The sequence below is a fragment of the Hippoglossus stenolepis genome, chromosome 3 (assembly GCF_022539355.2).
Source record: "Hippoglossus stenolepis isolate QCI-W04-F060 chromosome 3, HSTE1.2, whole genome shotgun sequence".
Taxonomy (NCBI): domain Eukaryota; kingdom Metazoa; phylum Chordata; class Actinopteri; order Pleuronectiformes; family Pleuronectidae; genus Hippoglossus; species Hippoglossus stenolepis.
Window position 1 is genome coordinate 11,178,756 of NC_061485.1, and position 18,458 is coordinate 11,197,213.

The 18,458-nt window shown below is 41.5% G+C and overlaps 3 protein-coding genes across 4 annotated transcripts in view; 1 reads left to right on the plus strand and 2 right to left on the minus strand.

Moving 5' to 3' along the window:
- Nucleotides 1-3,529: 3,529 nt before the first annotated feature.
- LOC118105106 (B9 domain-containing protein 2) lies at nt 3,530-4,294 on the minus strand. Its single transcript, XM_035152526.1, has one exon. It carries the CDS (start codon nt 4,073-4,075, stop codon nt 3,548-3,550), a length of 528 nt encoding a protein of 175 aa, XP_035008417.1. The 5' UTR covers nt 4,076-4,294; the 3' UTR covers nt 3,530-3,547.
- Nucleotides 4,295-5,795: 1,501 nt separating this feature from the next.
- poc1a (POC1 centriolar protein A) overlaps nt 5,796-18,458 on the plus strand; it is a 32,646-nt gene continuing 19,983 nt past the window's right edge. Inside the window, exons 1-9 of one of the 2 annotated variants that reach the window (XM_035153194.2) lie at nt 5,796-6,080; nt 8,764-8,848; nt 8,980-9,151; nt 9,365-9,544; nt 9,737-9,844; nt 10,305-10,420; nt 12,530-12,663; nt 16,169-16,237; nt 16,366-16,515. In XM_035153194.2, the coding sequence (XP_035009085.2) occupies nt 6,075-6,080; nt 8,764-8,848; nt 8,980-9,151; nt 9,365-9,544; nt 9,737-9,844; nt 10,305-10,420; nt 12,530-12,663; nt 16,169-16,237; nt 16,366-16,515 (1,020 nt within the window). In that variant the 5' untranslated portion in view covers nt 5,796-6,074. Of the gene's footprint in view, nt 6,081-7,614; nt 7,742-8,763; nt 8,849-8,979; nt 9,152-9,364; nt 9,545-9,736; nt 9,845-10,304; nt 10,421-12,529; nt 12,664-16,168; nt 16,238-16,365; nt 16,516-18,458 lie in introns of those variants that run through there. The other variant, XM_035153195.2, reaches the window with a different exon arrangement.
- LOC118105436 (B9 domain-containing protein 2) lies at nt 6,875-7,678 on the minus strand. The gene has a single exon (XM_035153196.2). The coding sequence runs from the start codon at nt 7,559-7,561 to the stop codon at nt 7,034-7,036; it is 528 nt and encodes a 175-aa protein (XP_035009087.1). The 5' UTR covers nt 7,562-7,678; the 3' UTR covers nt 6,875-7,033.

Here is an 18,458-nt window from a genome sequence, read left to right on the forward strand (position 1 = left end):
AATGAGGCTCATATTCTTCCTAGTTTTCTTGAATTTCAAAAATTGTTTCATGTCAAATCCTGTTCACATTATGCGTTTTGGAGTCATCCTCAGCTTCAATTTACACACATCCTTCAGACAAAAAGCTCTGTTTGAACTTCATGAGCACTGAAAAAGAAAAACAATACTTTATTACCTTACTTAGACAATGCAAACTGTGTTTATGACACTGGAAACAGTTGGAGAAGGTCATGCACTGAACAAGAGTGCTGTGAGTCTGTAGGGAACACGTACCTACAGTATATACCTTATTTTTAAGTTCATTTCCTTTTGTGTTGCACAAGCACTGAAGTAAACCGTGTTGTGACAGACAACACTGCAACAGCAGGTCTGTACCTAATCCGGAGCAGTTTAGTGCGTCTGTGAGTCTTTGAATTTCCTCATTCTTGAGTTGTTTCACTTTTGTCTCTGAAAAATGAAGCTAAAATAGATCACATTGTTGTGCTTGTAGGCAACACTCATGACTTAACACTATGGAACAATGGAGTGAAATTCCCTCTCTGCATTTGTCTGGCTCTAAAGGTGCTGACATGGGTGAAGCTGCCTTTGAGCAATCGAGGAAGACGGATGTTGTGGAATTCTTCTCTTACGTAACTTATCCATTACATGTGAGGCTATTGTTGGTTACAAAGCAGCTGTCAAACCCGGCAGATCTCTAGTTTTCCACAAGAAACCCCCACGGGTGTGAGTCAAAGTCTGTTTTGTGAGACTTTATCCCACACACCTCATCACCAACATGCTGTCATCAGTAGACACTCATATGACACACATGGTTTCACACTGATTATTACAAAGTGAGATGAGTTGTTGTTTGAAGAACTACCAGTGAATAACATTACCTCAGTCTCAGTAATAAAGACAACCTTTGTTTTCACACCATTTTGTCTTCTTGTGCCTTACTATGTCTGGCCATACTATCAGAATTTCATTTTGTTTCTTGATGTCATCATTGCATCTGACAAGATTGTATACTGAACTAAAGTTGTTTAAAGTAATTGAGACGTATCATCAGCGTAGGAATGGTAGGAAACATTGAGGGAGCATGTATTGATTGAATTATATTAAGTTTCTGCCCTATATCCTACACACTGGCCCTTTAAAACAAGATGTTGACACAGGGTCCTGCTACAAGACAAGGTCGCGATGGGGGATTGAGGACCCATCGCGTGGCCTTGTCTTGTAGCATAGTTGACACTGGACCTCAGTGTTTCATCAAAATATTTTGATCTGAATTAATTTGGCTTTCCTCCACAACATGATATGGAGCCAAGCTGACATCTGGGTGTATTCACAGAATGTGAATCATTAAATTGTGGTTGACAAGGTTCCAGTTAATTGACCTGCTCTTCCTCGTTCCTCCTGCTCTTCCTCATTCCATTCATCATCTACTGGAAATGAGTTATTTACATTCATTAGTCAAAATTATTTGCTTTGAATTATCTGTGTGAGGCTGTTACAACTTTATTTTTAATTATTATAATATTATTTCTTCGAGGCAATTGTATTGAATAAGCCAAAACCGATTATGATTATTATATGTTTGAGAATGTCTGACACTTGTACGTCTCATCAGGTCAAAACAAGTTCGGTAGGTTTTGTAAATGTCATCTGCTGAAGGCCTCAGTACCCTGAAGGACTTTTTTTAAAACGTAGAAAGTATCTTCTAGATTGTTAGCAGATGCAGCTTGTTCCTGTAAATGTATCCTACAATCAGACATGACTTGGTGTGACGATAACATGTAAACAACCTGTGAGCCCACAGTCTGTCATACTACACAAATGCGGGCAAAGGAGGTTGACCTATTTGTGGTGTGTGAACTGTTGGATATGTGACATAACATCCCTACAATGGAAAAGGCCCACAGGGGATTTAGTTAAAGAAAGGGTTATGTTGCACAAGCAAACAGATTTGATCATTTTCTTGAGTGAATTACATCTGAAATACCACACATCATGTGTTTGAATGTGTAGTATTAGTATACTACTTAAAAATTGACAAAGTGCACAATGAGAGCAGAATATCAGCAGGACATGATAAAGGCTTGGGTCCCACTAACTGATGTTGAAGTCCTGTCTTGTGGAAGATTTGATTGGGGCTCAGCAGCTAATAGTTTTTGTTTCTGGACTTTCTCGTATTTAACTTTATTAAGTACTGTTAGCGAATGCTGGATTGCTGGAATGTAATCTTTCAGCAGAGGATGAACTTATAGCGGCTGTGTGCTAAATAACCTGCTGTGCAGTAACAGAATCAAAGCAAACAGTGCAAAGAAAGGCCACTGTCAGTTTTACATTATGTTACTAGAACTTTCCCAACCAAGGGCCTTACGTCAGTGAACTCCTGACATCTGGCGGTGAAAGTGTGTCACTACACTTTGAAAATGGTCCGCGCGAGGAACTTCAATCAATTAACCTCTTCATTGGCCGTGCAGCACTTTAATGTCACCACGCGTGATGACCTGTGTTGTGTTTGTCGCCAGGGACGCTAAAGGTGCAGTGTTCCCTTTAAGAAGTCTGTCAGCTGCTCGGCGCCTGATCACGGCGCGTAAACTGAACTGTGTTGTTGGTGGTTAGTAGCTAGCTGTTAGCTGTTAGCAGTTACTTAGCTCACATTAGCGCTGCTCTCGTTCTTTAGCACCACTTTGTGGTGTGATTGTTATTTTTAGGTAATGTAAATCACTGGAAATGACATGAACATGGAACCAAGTTCGTTTAGACAATACTTTTATTTATTTACATTTACTTGGAATATAAAACACAAAAGCATTTTAGAAAACAGTACAAAACTCTGATAAACAAAGTGGCCCTCTCCCAGCACAACCAAGTGGCAACCTAGCGTGACGTCACCCATTGGTTTGTGAACTTCCTCTTGATTGTTTGCCAGGAGCCGAGCGGCCTCCAGGTCAGACAGCGGACCTGTGCAGTATCCGTACAACTGGCAGCGTCCGAACGAGTCCTGGTGCCACACCTGGAGGTGAACCTTCGGCCAGCCCTGGATTCCCTTGGTTGCGTAGTGCAGATCGATCGGGTGGCTCCAGAACGCCATGTCTCCGGTTTGGGGGACATCCACCTGGGTCTGACCCTCCTTCAGCCCGGACAGAAGCCGCCATGCTCCTCCCGTGTGAACTCCCCATTTGCAAAACAGGCTGTTCTGTGGGAAACCACTTGCCCCTACGATCTGGCCAATAACATGCAGCTCCGCCATGTCACAAACTTCTCTTCACACAAAAACATGCGGCGACAGAGATCCCCTTTTCCCGAGTCTAACCGCTAACTGAGATTAGCAGCCTGCTAGCCTCACAGCTCACAGTTAGGGGAAGGCCAAATTCACCATCTTGATTGTTTGAAGACAGGCTGAGGGTTTAGGATCTCCGCGGTATTACACTTTTAAGCACTTCCGCATATGCTTCTTCTTTTGGAGCCGGAAGCACTGTCCATCTTTTATTTACGCTCTATGTACACAACACGCAGTCCATAACATTGTTCAGGGAGTCCCTTTCATTTCACTGCATTAACTCTCAAAGCCATATTTGTCGAAGTGTCTCATGATGATGCCGAGCTCTAGTTCCACGGTCCCCATGGCTTTGGTGTGCAGTCTGTATCTATCCGCTCCGCTGTATATGAGATCTGGGCTGCGGAGCTGGGCTCCTCCGCCAACGAACATTTGTGCGACCTGCTCCTGCCAGGAGCCGAGTGGCCTCCAGGTCACACAGCGGACCCTGTGGTGTCCGGGGCTGGACGGGAAGTGGCAGTATCCGTACCCGAACAACTGGCAACGTCCAAACCAGTCCTGGTGCCACACCTGGAGGTGAACCTTCGGCCAGCCCTGGATTCCCTTGGTTGCGTAGTGCAGATCTATCGGGTGGCTCCAGAACGCCATGTCTCCAATCTGGGGGACATCCACCTGGGTCTGACCCTCCTTTACCCCGGAAAGAAGCCGCCATGCTCCTCCCGTGTGAACTCCCCATTTGCAAAACAGGCTGTTCTGTGGGAAACCACTTGCCCCGACAATCTGGCCGATAACATGCAGCTCCGCCATGTAACAAACGTCTCTTCACACAAAAACATGCGGTGACGGAGATCCTCTTTTCCCGAGTTTAACAGCTAACTGAGATTAGCAGCCTGCGAGCAACACAGCTCACAGTAAGGGATGCTCAAATCGTGGCAGCAGTAGCTCGTAGAGGCCCTTCCGGTGTCAACAGAAACTGCCACCGATATGTGAAGGCAGCGGCCTTTGTTGCCACACTGTTCAAAGGCAACTGCCTTTGTTTCCACACTGTTTGGCATCTGCCCCTGTTGCCACAAGTGTTTGGGGGCAGTTGTCACTGCTCCAGTCCACACTGTCTGAGAGGAACTAAAGCTGTTTGTGATTTATTCAATGAGATATATACTGGTTTATGAAAGTTTATTAGATAGTTTGTTAGCTCTCAGGGGGGTTGGACTCAAAATTAATCAAGAAAAGCTCCACATCTAACAGATCCATATGCATGATCTTGGTGTCTATGGATAGGTAAAAACTCAAAGACTGTATTCCCAGTATCAGTTACAGTGTGACTGATACTGTGCCTTTATCCTGTTAAAATAAAGTGAAATGTACTGATATTGAACTGTTATTTATACTTTCCTGGCTAACCAGTAATTTCAAGTAAATCTCCACCAAGGTTACCAAGTACAACTTGAAAAATAAAAATAATGTTGCTTTTGATGACAGATAGACATTCATAATGTGTAAATAATCACCTTTTATGTTTGAGTAATTTATGCAAATGCAGGTGCTTTACTTACTTTATGTATGGTGCATTTTCCAAAGATATATGTATTAACCATACAACCTCACAGCAATTCTGGGTTGGGTGGTTTTCAAGTATAGAAAACTATTCAAATTGCACAAAGAGTGTGAGGAATAGGGATTTAATTGGGGCTCAGCTGCTAATAGTTTTTGTGTCTGGCCTTTCTCGTATTTAACACTGTGGCATCATGATACAATCTGTTGTCATAAATATGTGAGCACTTTATTAAGTACTGTTAGCGAATGCTGAATTTCTGGAATGTAATCTTTCAGCAGAGGATTAACATATAGTGGCTGTGGAGGAAATACTCCAAATCTTTAACCAAAGAAAAAGTTTCATCATCATCATCATCATCGTCATCATCATATCACGCCAGGGCCGTATCTATTATAGGGCAGTGTTATTTGTCTCATTTAGGGCCAAATATGGGACCCAGTGGGCACCCACAGAGGATCAGGGAGTCTCGCCAGAGGGACACTGAGCATTGGTGTTGATTCCCTACTTTTGTAGGTTATCCTGAGTTTTGCCTTCTTTCGGCAAGTAGCAAGCGATCTCACGGTGCCCCTGTTAATCTCTCCCGGAGACCAGTTGCTAGAACACCCACTGCGCCAAATCCAAACAGGGGTGCTGAAAGGTTTAACCCTCGGCACCTGGACAAGATTTTAAAGTTCAAAAGAAAGTAGCAAAACCCCACTCTAAAAACATCTGGGTGCAAGTTCTTTGATCCAGATAAACATATCTGGTGTGCAATAATAGAATCAAAGCAACAGTGCAAAGAAGGGCCACTGTCAGTTTTACATTATGATACCAGAACTTTCCCAACCAAGAGCCATACGTCAGTGAACTCCTGACATCTGGCGGTGAAAGTGTGTCACTACACTTTGAAAATGGCCCGCACGAGGAACTTCAATCGATTATCTAAATGGATCGATTGATTAGTTAGTTAACCTCTTCAATGGCCGTGCGAGCACTTTAATGTCACCACGCGTGATGACATGTGTTGTGTTTGTCGCCAGGGACGCTAAAGGTGCAGCGTCCCCTTTAAGAAGTCTGTCAGCTGCTCGGCGCGTGATCACGGCGCGTAAACTGAACTGTGTTGTCTGTGGTTAGCAGCTAGCTGTTAGCTGTTAGCTTACGTTAGCGCTGCTCTCGTTCTTTAGCGTTAACGAAGTGGGACGCAGTTACATTTCTGTTGTGACGATCGGACCCGACAACAAGAGGCTCTCACCGGGTTCGTCTGCAGGAAACATGACGGTGAGTGTGGTCACGGAGCTGAAGCTTGGTTTGTTACCGGTAGTTTCACTACTTCAGCTCTAATGGGACAGATTCATAGTGATGGAATATAAATGTGGGAGCTTCCTGTTCAGCATGAGTTTCCCAAGTGCTAGACTCATTTGTTTACTGTCTTTCATTAATATTTCAGCAAATAAATATATCATATGTATTCTTTTGTAACAATTATTAAAATTACAATTATTTGGTTTTCCAGGGAAATACATAAGATTGTGTTTAACAAACAGTAGGAAACAACTTTAAAGAACCAGCTCACTGCAGCAGAAAGCCTGTTGTCTATGAAGATTATCTTTTTGGAAATTAATCAACACAATAATCAGCTTAGATCAGATTGTTAACAGGTTTTAATCAGTTGTGTCTACATACCGTATGTTTACTTAGGATTGTCAAGGTCCGTTATTAATACACAAGTGTAATGTACAATAAAAACATGCTGATTGTTTTTTTAGATAAATCTATTGTTTTGTAATAATCATAAATAGTTAAAGGATATTTTGGTTTCCCCACATAATTCAAATATGTAAAGTTTAATATAATGTGTTACAAAGAAAAGCATTAACTCCTCATATCTGAGAATATAGAAACATAAAATACTTGATAATTTTAATTAAAAAAAGGATTTAAATCAGAATTCAATAATCAAAGTAATTGCGGTCAAACGTTTAATCAGTGCACTTCAATCTGGACACTTTGTGGTGTGATTGTTATTTTTAGGTAATGCAAATCAGTGAAAATGATATGAACATGGAACCAACTTAGTTTAGACAATAGATTTATTTATTTACTTGGAATATAAAAACACAAAAGCATTTTAGAAAACAGTACAAAGCTCTGATAAAAACAACATGATCCTCCCCCTGCACGACACACAGTCCATAACAAAGTAATAACAAAGTCCCTTCCATTTCACTGCATTAACTCTCGACGCCATATTTGTCGAAGTGTCTCATGATAACACCGAGCTCCAGCTCCACGGTCCCCATGGCCTCGGTGTGCAGTCTGTATCTGTCCGCTCCGCTGTAGACCAGCTCCGGGCTGCGGAGCTGGGCTCCTCCGCCCACGAACGTCTGTGCGAGCTGCTCCTGCCAGGAGCCGAGCGGCCTCCAGGTCACACAGCGGACCCGGTGGTGTCCGGGGCTGGACGGGACGTGGCAGTATCCGTACCCGAACAACTGGCAGCGTCCGAACGAGTCCTGGTGCCACACCTGGAGGTGAACCTTCGGCCAGCCCTGGATTCCCTTGGTCGCGTAGTGCAGATCGATCGGGTGGCTCCAGAACGCCATGTCTCCGGTCTGGGGGACATCCACCTGGGTCTGACCCTCCTTCAGCCCGGACAGAAGCCGCCATGCTCCTCCCGTGTGAACCCCCCATTTGCAAAACAGGCTGTTCTGTGGGAAACCACTTGCCCCGACGATCTGGCCGATAACATGCAGCTCCGCCATGTCACAGACGCCCCTTCACACAAAAACATGCGGCGACGGAGATCCTCTTCTCCCAGGAGCTAACTGAGATTAGCAGCCTGCTAGCTACACAGCTCACGTCTCCTTGGCAACTCTGCCATCCGGTGTGCCCTCAGTTCAGTCGGTCAGGCAACACTTCCTGTCAGGCTGTGTTCACTTCAGGTACTTTGAGATGAGGTTTAAAAGATTTGAAGCCAAATTTGTGCCACATTTACTGAGTCTTTTTCACTTAAACATAGTAAATTTGGCTGATTGCGTTCGTTTGGGGCAGTTTACATTTTTTTAATTGTACCTGACAGGCAGGCTCAAGGGCAAATTACTCCCTTCGCTATCTGGTTTCCTTGTTTTGCACAGTTTCTAAAACAACACATGTGGACTGGAGACAAAACAACACATCACAATTTGTTATGTCTTTATAATTGAAACACTAACTTTAGCATCAGTAGAAAATTATTGCCGGTTTCGTTCAAACAGCCTTTGATCGAGCATAAGAACAAATACACTGCAGAACAGCGCCCCCCCCGCGGCTTCCTTTGCAGCAGAAAATGCACAACACATTTGAATGCAAAAGTTTGAATGAATTATAAATGTTCCTCATTTCTAAGAAAAGAATTTGTAATAAATAAAAAAGTGATTGCTTTAAATATTAACGCATTGGTCCTTTATTTATTTCATAGACTTAAAAATTACTTTAAAGCAAGCAAACAGTGATTGTTTCACATGTAAACGTTTGTTCAACCTACTGAGTCAGTACTTATCAAAAAATTAGAGGAAAACTCATGCCCAAACATAATGCCATGAAGAATCCAGGTCCAGGCACTCAAAATGTAAAAGGCCTTTTGAAGCATTAAAATACACCTACGCGTATCGGCTTATGCCTTCGTCAGGGTGAACTCTAAGCTGATACGCGTTGGTGTATTTTAATGCTTCAATACCATTTAAATAAAGGTATTTTACATTTTTCAAACCACTTTGAGTGCCTGGACCTAGATTCTTTATGCCATTATGTTTGGACACAAGTTTTCCCTGTATTCCCTTCTATGAGCACCAGTGGTTTGAGGGACACCAGTAGCGCTCCTGCCCCCTCTCTCTTTAAGTCAGTACTTAGTTGGAACAAAGCTTTCTGTCTTGGTCTTTCTTCAGTATGTCACTACTGCAGTCTCTTTGTCTCTTTTTCCACATAGACCGATCCAACACTCGAGAGGCATTTCAAGGGTCACAGGGACAATGTGACAAGTGTGGACTTCAGCTGCAACATGAAACAGATCGGTAACTGTTACCTCTTTCTTTGTGTTTGTGTCTGCTTCGCTGTTGTCTTCTTGTTTTATTTTGTTCAATGCTATGCTTTATTGGTCACACACCGTGTCCTGCTCCCTCACCTGTGCCTCCTGCTCCACCAGCCACAGGCTCCATGGACTCCTGTGTGATGATCTGGAACATGAAGCCTCAGATGCGAGGGTATCGCTTTGATGGACACAAAGATGGTGTGACTTCTGTTCAGTTTTCTCCCTCTGGCCACCTGGTGGCCTCCGCCTCCAGAGACAAAACCGTACGTCTGTGGGTGCCCAGCAGGTACGTTTGTATTTGGAACTTTCTCTGTTAGAAAACTACCACGGATGACAATTCTTCTAACTCATAAAAGCTACAAAATTTGATGGTCTTGCCTAATACAATTCCCCTGTTGCTTCTACCAGCGCAGAGGAAGGCTCACGTTGCAGAACACTCACTGCTTTTTATTGTTGTCTTAAATTTTAATGTTGTTTTGGTGTTTGTGTGTGTGCACAGGAAAGCTGAGTCAACAGCTTACAGGGCTCACACGGCTACTGTGCGCAGCGTTAACTTCTCTGGCGATGGACAGAATTTGGTCACAGCCTCTGATGACAAGACTATTAAAGTGTGGACGGTCCACAGGCAAAAGTTCCTGTTTTCTCTCAACCAGCACATCAACTGGGTCCGCTGTGCCAAGTACGATACGTACACACATGTGCATACATACTGTTTTAACAATTATCCATCAACTGCTGCTCCAGATATTTGGACTTTACATATACTAAGATTCTATATATTACGATTCTGAATTGTTTTACACCTTAAATGAATAGACCTACGTGTAATTAATAAAGTCAGTTTTTGATTTTCAAAATGTATTTCTTGCAGGTTTTCTCCAGATGATCGTTTGATTGTGTCATCCAGCGATGACAAGACTATTAAGTTGTGGGACAAGAACAGCAGAGAGTGTATTCATTCTTTCTATGAACATGCCGGGTGAGCAGTTAAGACCAGGCTGATGTGTATCTGTGTGGGAGAAAGAGATGCACGAGCAACAGAGACCAGTAAAACTCTGTATTCTGTGTTTATAAATGAATAATGTATAGGAATATATTATGTACTGTAGTAGTAGATGTTTAGGGACACTATCATTTTAGATGATTTCATAGTAGTTGCTGTTTTTAGCTCCTTTAGTTGCAGCCAGGACATAGTATTTTAAATAGACTTGCATTAAATCACATGTTTCAGCAACATCAAGGAAAAGAGATGACTCGTGATCATACATCCTCTTGTTAAAACACTAATGATCAAGGCAGTAAACTCGTACTCACTCATTACATATTTCTGTTTAAAATGTTAGTTGAATTAACCTACTGGAATGATTAATGTTAGATCTGTAATAGTTTGACTAAATGCCTCACTACATTATATCTTGTGTTTTTTTCTTCCTCTCAAGTTATGCAAACCATGTGGACTTCCATCCCAGTGGAACCTGCATTGCTGCTGCCAGTACTGACAACTCTGTTAAGGTTTGGGACATCAGATCCCATAAGATGCTACAACACTACCAAGGTAAAGCAATGCAATTTGCACACAATCAAAGCATATTTGTAGCTTTATTTATTTTTATTTGAAGTTATTATTTATTTTAACTAGTGTCCGTTCTAGACCTGTCTGTTTGGAATGGGCTGTTTGCCTCTGGTGATGCTGGTTGCAGCTTTATTTCTGAAACTGCAGTAATTGAGCCATGGCAAATAAAGACCTACTGCTGGACTCAGTTCAAAGAACCCTGATGCACAAAGCTGCTCACCTGCGTATTCACAGTTTAGTGAAGCTACAGTTTTTCAGTACACAGGACCTGCACTGGAGAATCATCTGTGCGTGTCCAAATTGCACCAAATTCCACACTGCACTTTCTTTGGCCTTTAACAACACACATGTCAAGTGTGAAGCCGATAAGATAAACCGTTCTCGAGATATCCGAGCCACAGACAGACCAAGAGATTCGTGAACTGTTTAGATGGTTTAAGTGAGAGATTAAATAAGAAACCACATCTACCTTGGAGATTTACTATTTTATTTGCTAAGGCTCTCAAATTATTCAACCCTGTTGCCTTATACTTAATATATTAATGAAACAACACAAGTTACTTTTTCAGATGGCTATTATATGCTGGATCACTGCCACGGTAAAGAAGGCAGCTGTCTCTTTGATGGTGTCTCCTTTTCCCAATCCCACTGGAGAAGTTTATGTGGTCATCCACCCTCAACATCCCATTTGCTTACTAGAAATAACTGAAATAACAGCAAGATAAAATAAAGATTAAAGCTCACGACTAAAAGTGGTTATCGATCAATCAATCGATTAATTTGTCTTGCATATTCAATGAGGCAAATGTTGATGCCTTTTCTAATCTGCTGCTCGGCCTGATTGTTCTAATCAGCTCTTTTAAATGGATTTAAGCAGCGAGATCTAATAATGCGTAATCACATCTGTCTGAGGAGATGGAGCATGAAGTTAAGAGCTTTTCCTCTGCCCTCCCCTGCACCAAGCTGCACTTCACATGCTGTACTTAATTATCTATTTAACCAGCCTCAAGTGTTAAATTGTGGATCAAATGTGGTGTGGTTACTGTTGGATACTCACGGGAATTATAAGTAATTGCGATAATGGCAAATTAATGTGTGTAATGTAAGGTTAAAACCTCCTGATTAGAAAAGCCTTAAAATACTGCCTCTTTAAGGAGTCTTGTACGAATAGTCTGTGTCGTCTTTTCGCCATCTTAGTTTGCTGGTGGGTGATTACTTCATCTGGTTTTGTGTTTATTGAACTACTTTGCAAGGAAAACATTTTTTTGTAGTGAGATATCATACACAGAGGTTATTCAGTGTGTTTTACAGACATAAAAGAAGCATAACATGCACAGAAAAAAAGCACAGTAAATACTGTAAAAAGCACAAATTATGAAACCGCTTATGTCTAATTTAAGTGTAAGATTAAGTGAAGACACAGAATAAGCCATTTCATAGACTTTTCAGACTATTCTTGCAATTAGAGGAACCAGAATGTTTTATGTCATAGCATGTTGCAGCCAGCAGAGGGACCGTGTCGCTTGTTGAATGTCTGCTGCTGTCCACATTTATTTTGTCTCCTTCCAGAGGTCGTTCACCACATGTTAGAATAACCTCAAGTCTGTATCACTTTCAACAGTACTTCACCTCTCAGTGCCTGAAGGGCTGGATACAGCTGACCTGGTCCTCAGATTTCCTGTAAATTAGCGTGAAACAGAAGCAAATTACTCAGCGAGAATCGATTAAGTATAGCTGTACTTCAGGTTAAATATGACCTACACTATATTTTTATAATATTTTAAAGGATATTTATGATATGATAATAATAACAATGACAATAATAACCTTATTGATACTGCACTTTTCAAAATCCACATTACAGAGTGCATTATAATGGGAGCAAAATAAAACCGACTACTCATCAGATCCTCTTTATTGATTATATGATATCATAGTCAAAGCATTATTATCCCAGTAAAAGTAATCTGTAATGATTAGCGCTTCAATAATTAGTTGATTAAGCCCTTTGATGTATTCTATTTTTTCCTAATAAACGATTGAAATAACCGATTAATTGTCTAAGTCACTTTTTTCTGTGTGTGTTTCCAGTCCACAGTGGTGTGGTGAACAGCTTGTCTTTCCACCCAAGTGGTAATTTCCTCATCACGGCTTCCAGTGATTCCACCATGAAGATACTGGACCTTGTAGAGGGCAAGCTACTGTACACACTGCACGGACACCAGGTAGATACATACACAAACAGAGACCCACACAAATGATTATTGTTAAGTTATCCTACAGGTTTGACTGCTGGTTACCCAGTCGTGATCATGATAGGTCATGTCTGAACTCTGTTCTGTCGTGCTGTACCTGAGCGTGTGTATTTCTGTATTTGTGCGTATGGACAGTTCCGTGTGTTTGACATCTCCTTTGTGCATGTTTGAATCTCTGAAGTTTGTGTGTGACTGTGTGCATATGATGCCTTTTTTGTATGTGGTGTATTTTAGTACTTGCCAGGCGAGCGGGCGGCCCACTCATGATGACTCATCTCAGGGTTGTTGGAAGGAAGCAGCACTGTGTTTGTGCCTCTGTTCTCCTGGATCTTCTCCTCCTCCTCCTTCTCTTCATCCTCCTCTCCGTTTCCGTCCCAGCCTTTTAACACACCTCTCTTTCGGTCCTCATGTTTTCTGGGGATGTTTCATTGTTGCCACCTTGATTTTCCTCTTTATCGTCGTCTATTTGCACCTACAGTACATCCTCGCTCTCTCCTACATCTGATGTAACTGTTTGGCCCCCTTGGACTAATTGTCTGGACGGCTCACTGACTGTATCATTTTGTTTGAACAGCTGATGAACTGGCTCGCTGGCTAGTTTGGAAACCAGTAGCTTGCCAGTACCACATGTGGTCCGTCTGTTTATCCATCCCTCTGTACACGCCGCCTCTCTCGCGCTCTTGTTCAGTCTTTTTTTAAAAAAATTTGTCTGTGTCACCTGTGTTTCTCTCCGTTTGCCAAGACTCATTGTCAGATAACCAAAAAAAAGCTATTTTCCCCTTTTCTTTTTCCACACCTCCAAATTTGTCATCTCCTGCATCGTGTCTCCGTTTCTGTTTTTGGCCAAGTGGTGACTCCGCCAATCTGTTGGTGCTGGGAGCTCACAGGGTGTTAATTGTCTCTCCAGTCGCATAGCTAGAGATGGAAGAGACCCCCATCTGTTCGATGTGGGTATGTGGATTTATGTGTATTTATGTGTCGGCTTGAACGTGTTCTACTGTGTTTGTGTGTTGGCCTATGTGCATGAAATTTCCAATGAGACACACAAGGGCTCTGGGGGAGTGTTTTGCTGTTGGATCTGACAAATGTGTTGTTTACTGCGCCTCAGGAGGACCTTACCTGGCTGAACACAATCCTGTTAATCTGGGTTTATTTGTCTCTCTGCCCCTCTGTCTCACAGATATCTTTACACTATGATCCCGATCTTTTCATGAAACTTAAAAAACATAAGTTCACTCCAGCTCTGAATTAAAATGGAGATGCTAATAGGTTTCCATACATAAATGTGGTAATAGGGTGGGAGGTCAAAAACAGATCAAACTTGAAAAATGCTGCCCATAGATGCACTGTGTTAATGGGTGAACGGCATAAAACTGTACTGCAAAGCACTGTGAGGGGTCATCAAGACTAGAGAAGCTCTATATAAATATAGACCATTTACAGTTCTAGCAAGACAATAGATCTTCCCAATTTAATCTTTGCAGATATTTCTTTTATTAAGAAAGGTACATGCACTCCATTGAAATTTGCCCCATCTTTAGACTTTTCCTCTTCCATCCATCACACACATTACAAAGGAGATGGAGGAGGATAAAGAAGAGAGACATGATTTTAAACCAGGAGTTGGCTATAAAGTGTGTTTGACTGGTGTGCGCACACACAGATGTTGATAATGTTGGTGATATACTGTTGTTAGCCAATACGCATACAAATTACTGGTATAGAGTTTATAGTATTGTCACGTTCAAGGTACCGATGTGACACTCGTGCTCTTTGTTCTTCTCTTTTCATAACTGTAAATGGAGACTTTAATAATCATTTGTTTCTGCACTTCTCTAAAATTTAAGCATTACATTTAGCATTACAGCATTTTTGCAACATGGAATGGCGAAATTGCATTTCATGTGGATTAGTGATAAATCTTATTTCGTATATATAACTTTTGTTAGACGTATATATTATTTCACATATATAAAATAACTTGTTATCGTTTAAGTTAGTCACAGTTTTATGGAGAACAGCAGGTGGGGCCTGTCTTGTTTCTGTAAAACCTGTTTATCAGTACATGAAATGTGCCAGTTAGGTTCACTGCCCTGTCAGACTGCGTGTGTCTGTGTGTGTGTCTGGCCATGGCGAGTGCCAGCCTGGCAGCAGGCATTAGTCAGAGCAGAGACAGAACATGCTGTCTGTCAGACCGTCGCGTTGCCATAGTGACACTGTCTGCTTCTCTCAGGTGCTTCTGGGAAACCATTCCTCACCCAAACCAGCCTGTCTGAGTGCCAGCCACAGGACACGGCTGCTTTTTCCTCCCCAGCAGAGTCCCTGTCCATTTCTTTCCCTTCCTTTTGTTTGCTCTCTTCTTCATCTTCTCTTTGAACACAGCCAGAGAGCTCAGGCTGTAACAGTTGACCCCGCTCTGCACTGTGAACAGGAGAAAAGAATAAACCTCAAGCGTGTGCGATTTCGGAGTTCTTAAAGCCCAATCCTGTCTACGCTGCAGGTTCAAGCGCGCACATTCAACCACACGCGAGCAGCATGCCAAACTCCTGACATTCCCAGGTGATCCTTTTTGGCTCTGACCAAGTATGACCTTACCCCACCTGAGTCGCTATCTTCTGTTATTGATTGCTCTGCTACAGTCTAGCACAGACACACACAGACACACTTCTGTTTAGAGCAAATTCACTTCTCTCACATACTTTAAAGAAGTGTTTCTTAGATTTCCTGAGCCACAGACTCAGAAAACCTACCTTTTTGAAAATGTTGTATTATGTATTTTGTTAAATTATGTAGTGTCTATTGTCTTGCATGTTTGACATTGGCCCCTACACTTGAGCAGCAGCTGTTGTAAATTACTTGGCAGAGGAAAAACATTTAATTATTCATATTAATCAAGGTCACTGTGTAGAGCTTGAAAATCAATGAATAGACCGAATTCAACACGTTAACGGCACCACTCCCAAGGCTGTTTTCAGTTTTAGAACTGCAGTTAATCATTAGGTCTATGAAATGTTAAAAACCAGTAATATAACGAATGTTCATCGCCATTTCCTAAAGGTCAAGGTGATGTTTTTTGAGGTCCGTGTTTTTTTCTCACCAACAGTTCAAAACCCCAAAGATATTCAGATCATTTTCACAGACAAAGGCAAGCAGCCAATATCCAACACAGCAGCAGTTTTCTAATGAGTTTCTGATTAATGAGTCTGTCGATTGACTCATCAGTTATTTCAGAAATTGTTTTAAACCTCAGCCTGAGACTTTGTACTGGCGTAGTACAAATGAGGTTCATGTTCTTTTGTTCCTTACGATCTGTTTGACATTGTTCTGAAACTCTAGACATTGCGACAGTGAGATTGCTTTTTGTCTCCAATTTGAACATTTAGTTTCAGGTTAAGAAAGATAATGCGGAACTGGAGCATAATTCTATTTTTCACCTCCGTTCTCCATCTCTTTGTTTCTCTTGCCCTCACTTCAGGGCCCCGTGACCTGTGTGGCCTTCTCCAGGACAGGAGAGTACTTTGCCTCTGGAGGCTCTGACGAACAGGTTAATGACTGATCATTTTTTTCTAACTGATAAAATATCGAACTTCATATTCCCAGAGTTATTTGCCTGCTTGTATCTTGGTAGCCATAGATCCTGTGCCTTCCTCCTAACGCTAGTTCACCCAACAGGTAATGGTGTGGAAGAGCAACTTCGACAGCAGCGACTGTGGAGACACCGTCCGGCTACAACATAAAACTACGTCCAGCATGCAGGCACCACCAGCCAGCTCCACGGCTCAGCCCAACTTTAGCATGCATCCACATGTGCTCCGCAGCCAGGTGAGTTTAGACAGCTGGAGACAAACAAGATGAACTGACAGCAGGTCTACTTTGATTTGGATCCAGCATATTATGCATCCCTCTTGATCTTTTACATAAATAAAAAATGTTTTTAGCGCAGATGCCAACACACATCAGTCAAATAGCACATATCTATTCCTTTCCATAACATATCTAAGCCATTTATTATCACATTACTAATGTCCTCAGTTAATTATGTTAATTCACTCTATGTAGAGTTTATCTGGCCAAACATACAGTTTGTATGTTTAATTCAGTTTTGATTATTTACCAATGTAAAAATGAGGTTTTGTCCGATTTTGACGTTTGTAGAGCAGAATCGTTCATATTATGTCAAGAAATGTTAATATGTTTTTGCCCCTTTGTACTTCATTGGATACCCGGACAGTGAAGATACAGTACACACTGTGGGTTGTTGTGCTCCTCTTATGCAGACTTTTTACTCAGATAGCTTTGAAACCTTCTCCTCCACACCTTTCCATCATCCGATACAGGGGTTCTGTGTCGGACCATTTCTGTGACTTTCAACTAAAGACGATCCCACAGTCACATCCGCTTCACTCAGTGACTGGTTATCTGTGTGAATGTGAAATAGGAGCAAAGGATTGAACTTTTTTCGTTTGCTCAACTATTTGTGCCACATGTGAACAACCAAATGCAACAATCTGAAAGTTTGTGCCTTTTATTCCTGCTTACAAGCGATTTCGCATCTCTACCCTCTCCAGGAGGCTGTTTTCATAAAAACATCATGTCTTTTAAACGAGTTCTGACAGACCAGGAAGTTGCCTTTAAAAACATATTGTCTCATATTTTAGTTGATTTAGTTGTTTCCAAAGTTTTCAATGTTGAACTTTCTGATTTCTAGGCCAAGGATTTCCATAAATGCAGCTGTTCTAAGACCAGTTTAGACCAGACACTTGAGTGTGTGTCTACAATAACAACCAACAACACACTGATGATTTACATATACTGTGTCTTAGAGTTACTTATAGTGCAGCCAAAATGTTAACTTTACTTTGAAGGCGGCTCAAAAAAATCTCTCAATGAAGACTTCAAAATGTTTTGTGAGGGTCACTTAGTTGTTTGGTTTAGTTTGTGTGTTCAAACAAATGTACACCCACAGATTACTGGAAGTATGAAAGTGCTCACTTTAGCACAAGAAAGACTAATTGAATCATCATGTACACACATTTTCATGCCTGTGTGCCAACTTGGCTGAAAAACAAACATAAAGAGACACGTGCACAGATGCCCCTCAGTACTTCATGCTGCCAGTGAGGCTGGCTTATTTCCTTATTGCATTTCCTTCATTTGCAGTTTAGCCCAAAGCTACATTCTTATCTCACATGAAGAGCTAAAACATACCTAATTTATTCCGATATCTGCACTTTGATACGGAGGAAGTTTCATTTCATCCATCTGACCACAGACTTTAAGTACTCGTTACTGTTGCTAAGTTACTCCCTATATTTATTTATTTATAAATTGATTGATTTATTGTCCTATACAATCTCATCTGATCGTCTCTTTTTCGGCATTTGCAACTTAATAATACATTGTTCTTATTCCTAATGTCACTCTAGTACATGTGACACTGCACTATCCTTAATCCTACTGTTTTTATTACATTTGACATCCGAGAGGTTTAGATAATATTATGTGGGTTAATAAATGACAAAGTCAGTTAAACTTGAAAAATATTTTCCGATGGAAATCGAGCCTTCCGGACTAGAAAGCCCATTTTCGTGGCAGCATCTCCTCCATTTTCATGGCAGTAATTTAATCAAACATCATTCTGTTTTTTCTTTTAAGGGTCTGTTCTTTCACTCACTGCTGTGTAAATGTGTCTGGGGAGAAAGAGTAGTTAATTTACTGTCCAACAACTTCCTGTGGATCCATTCAAGAAAATACAACTTCTCAAA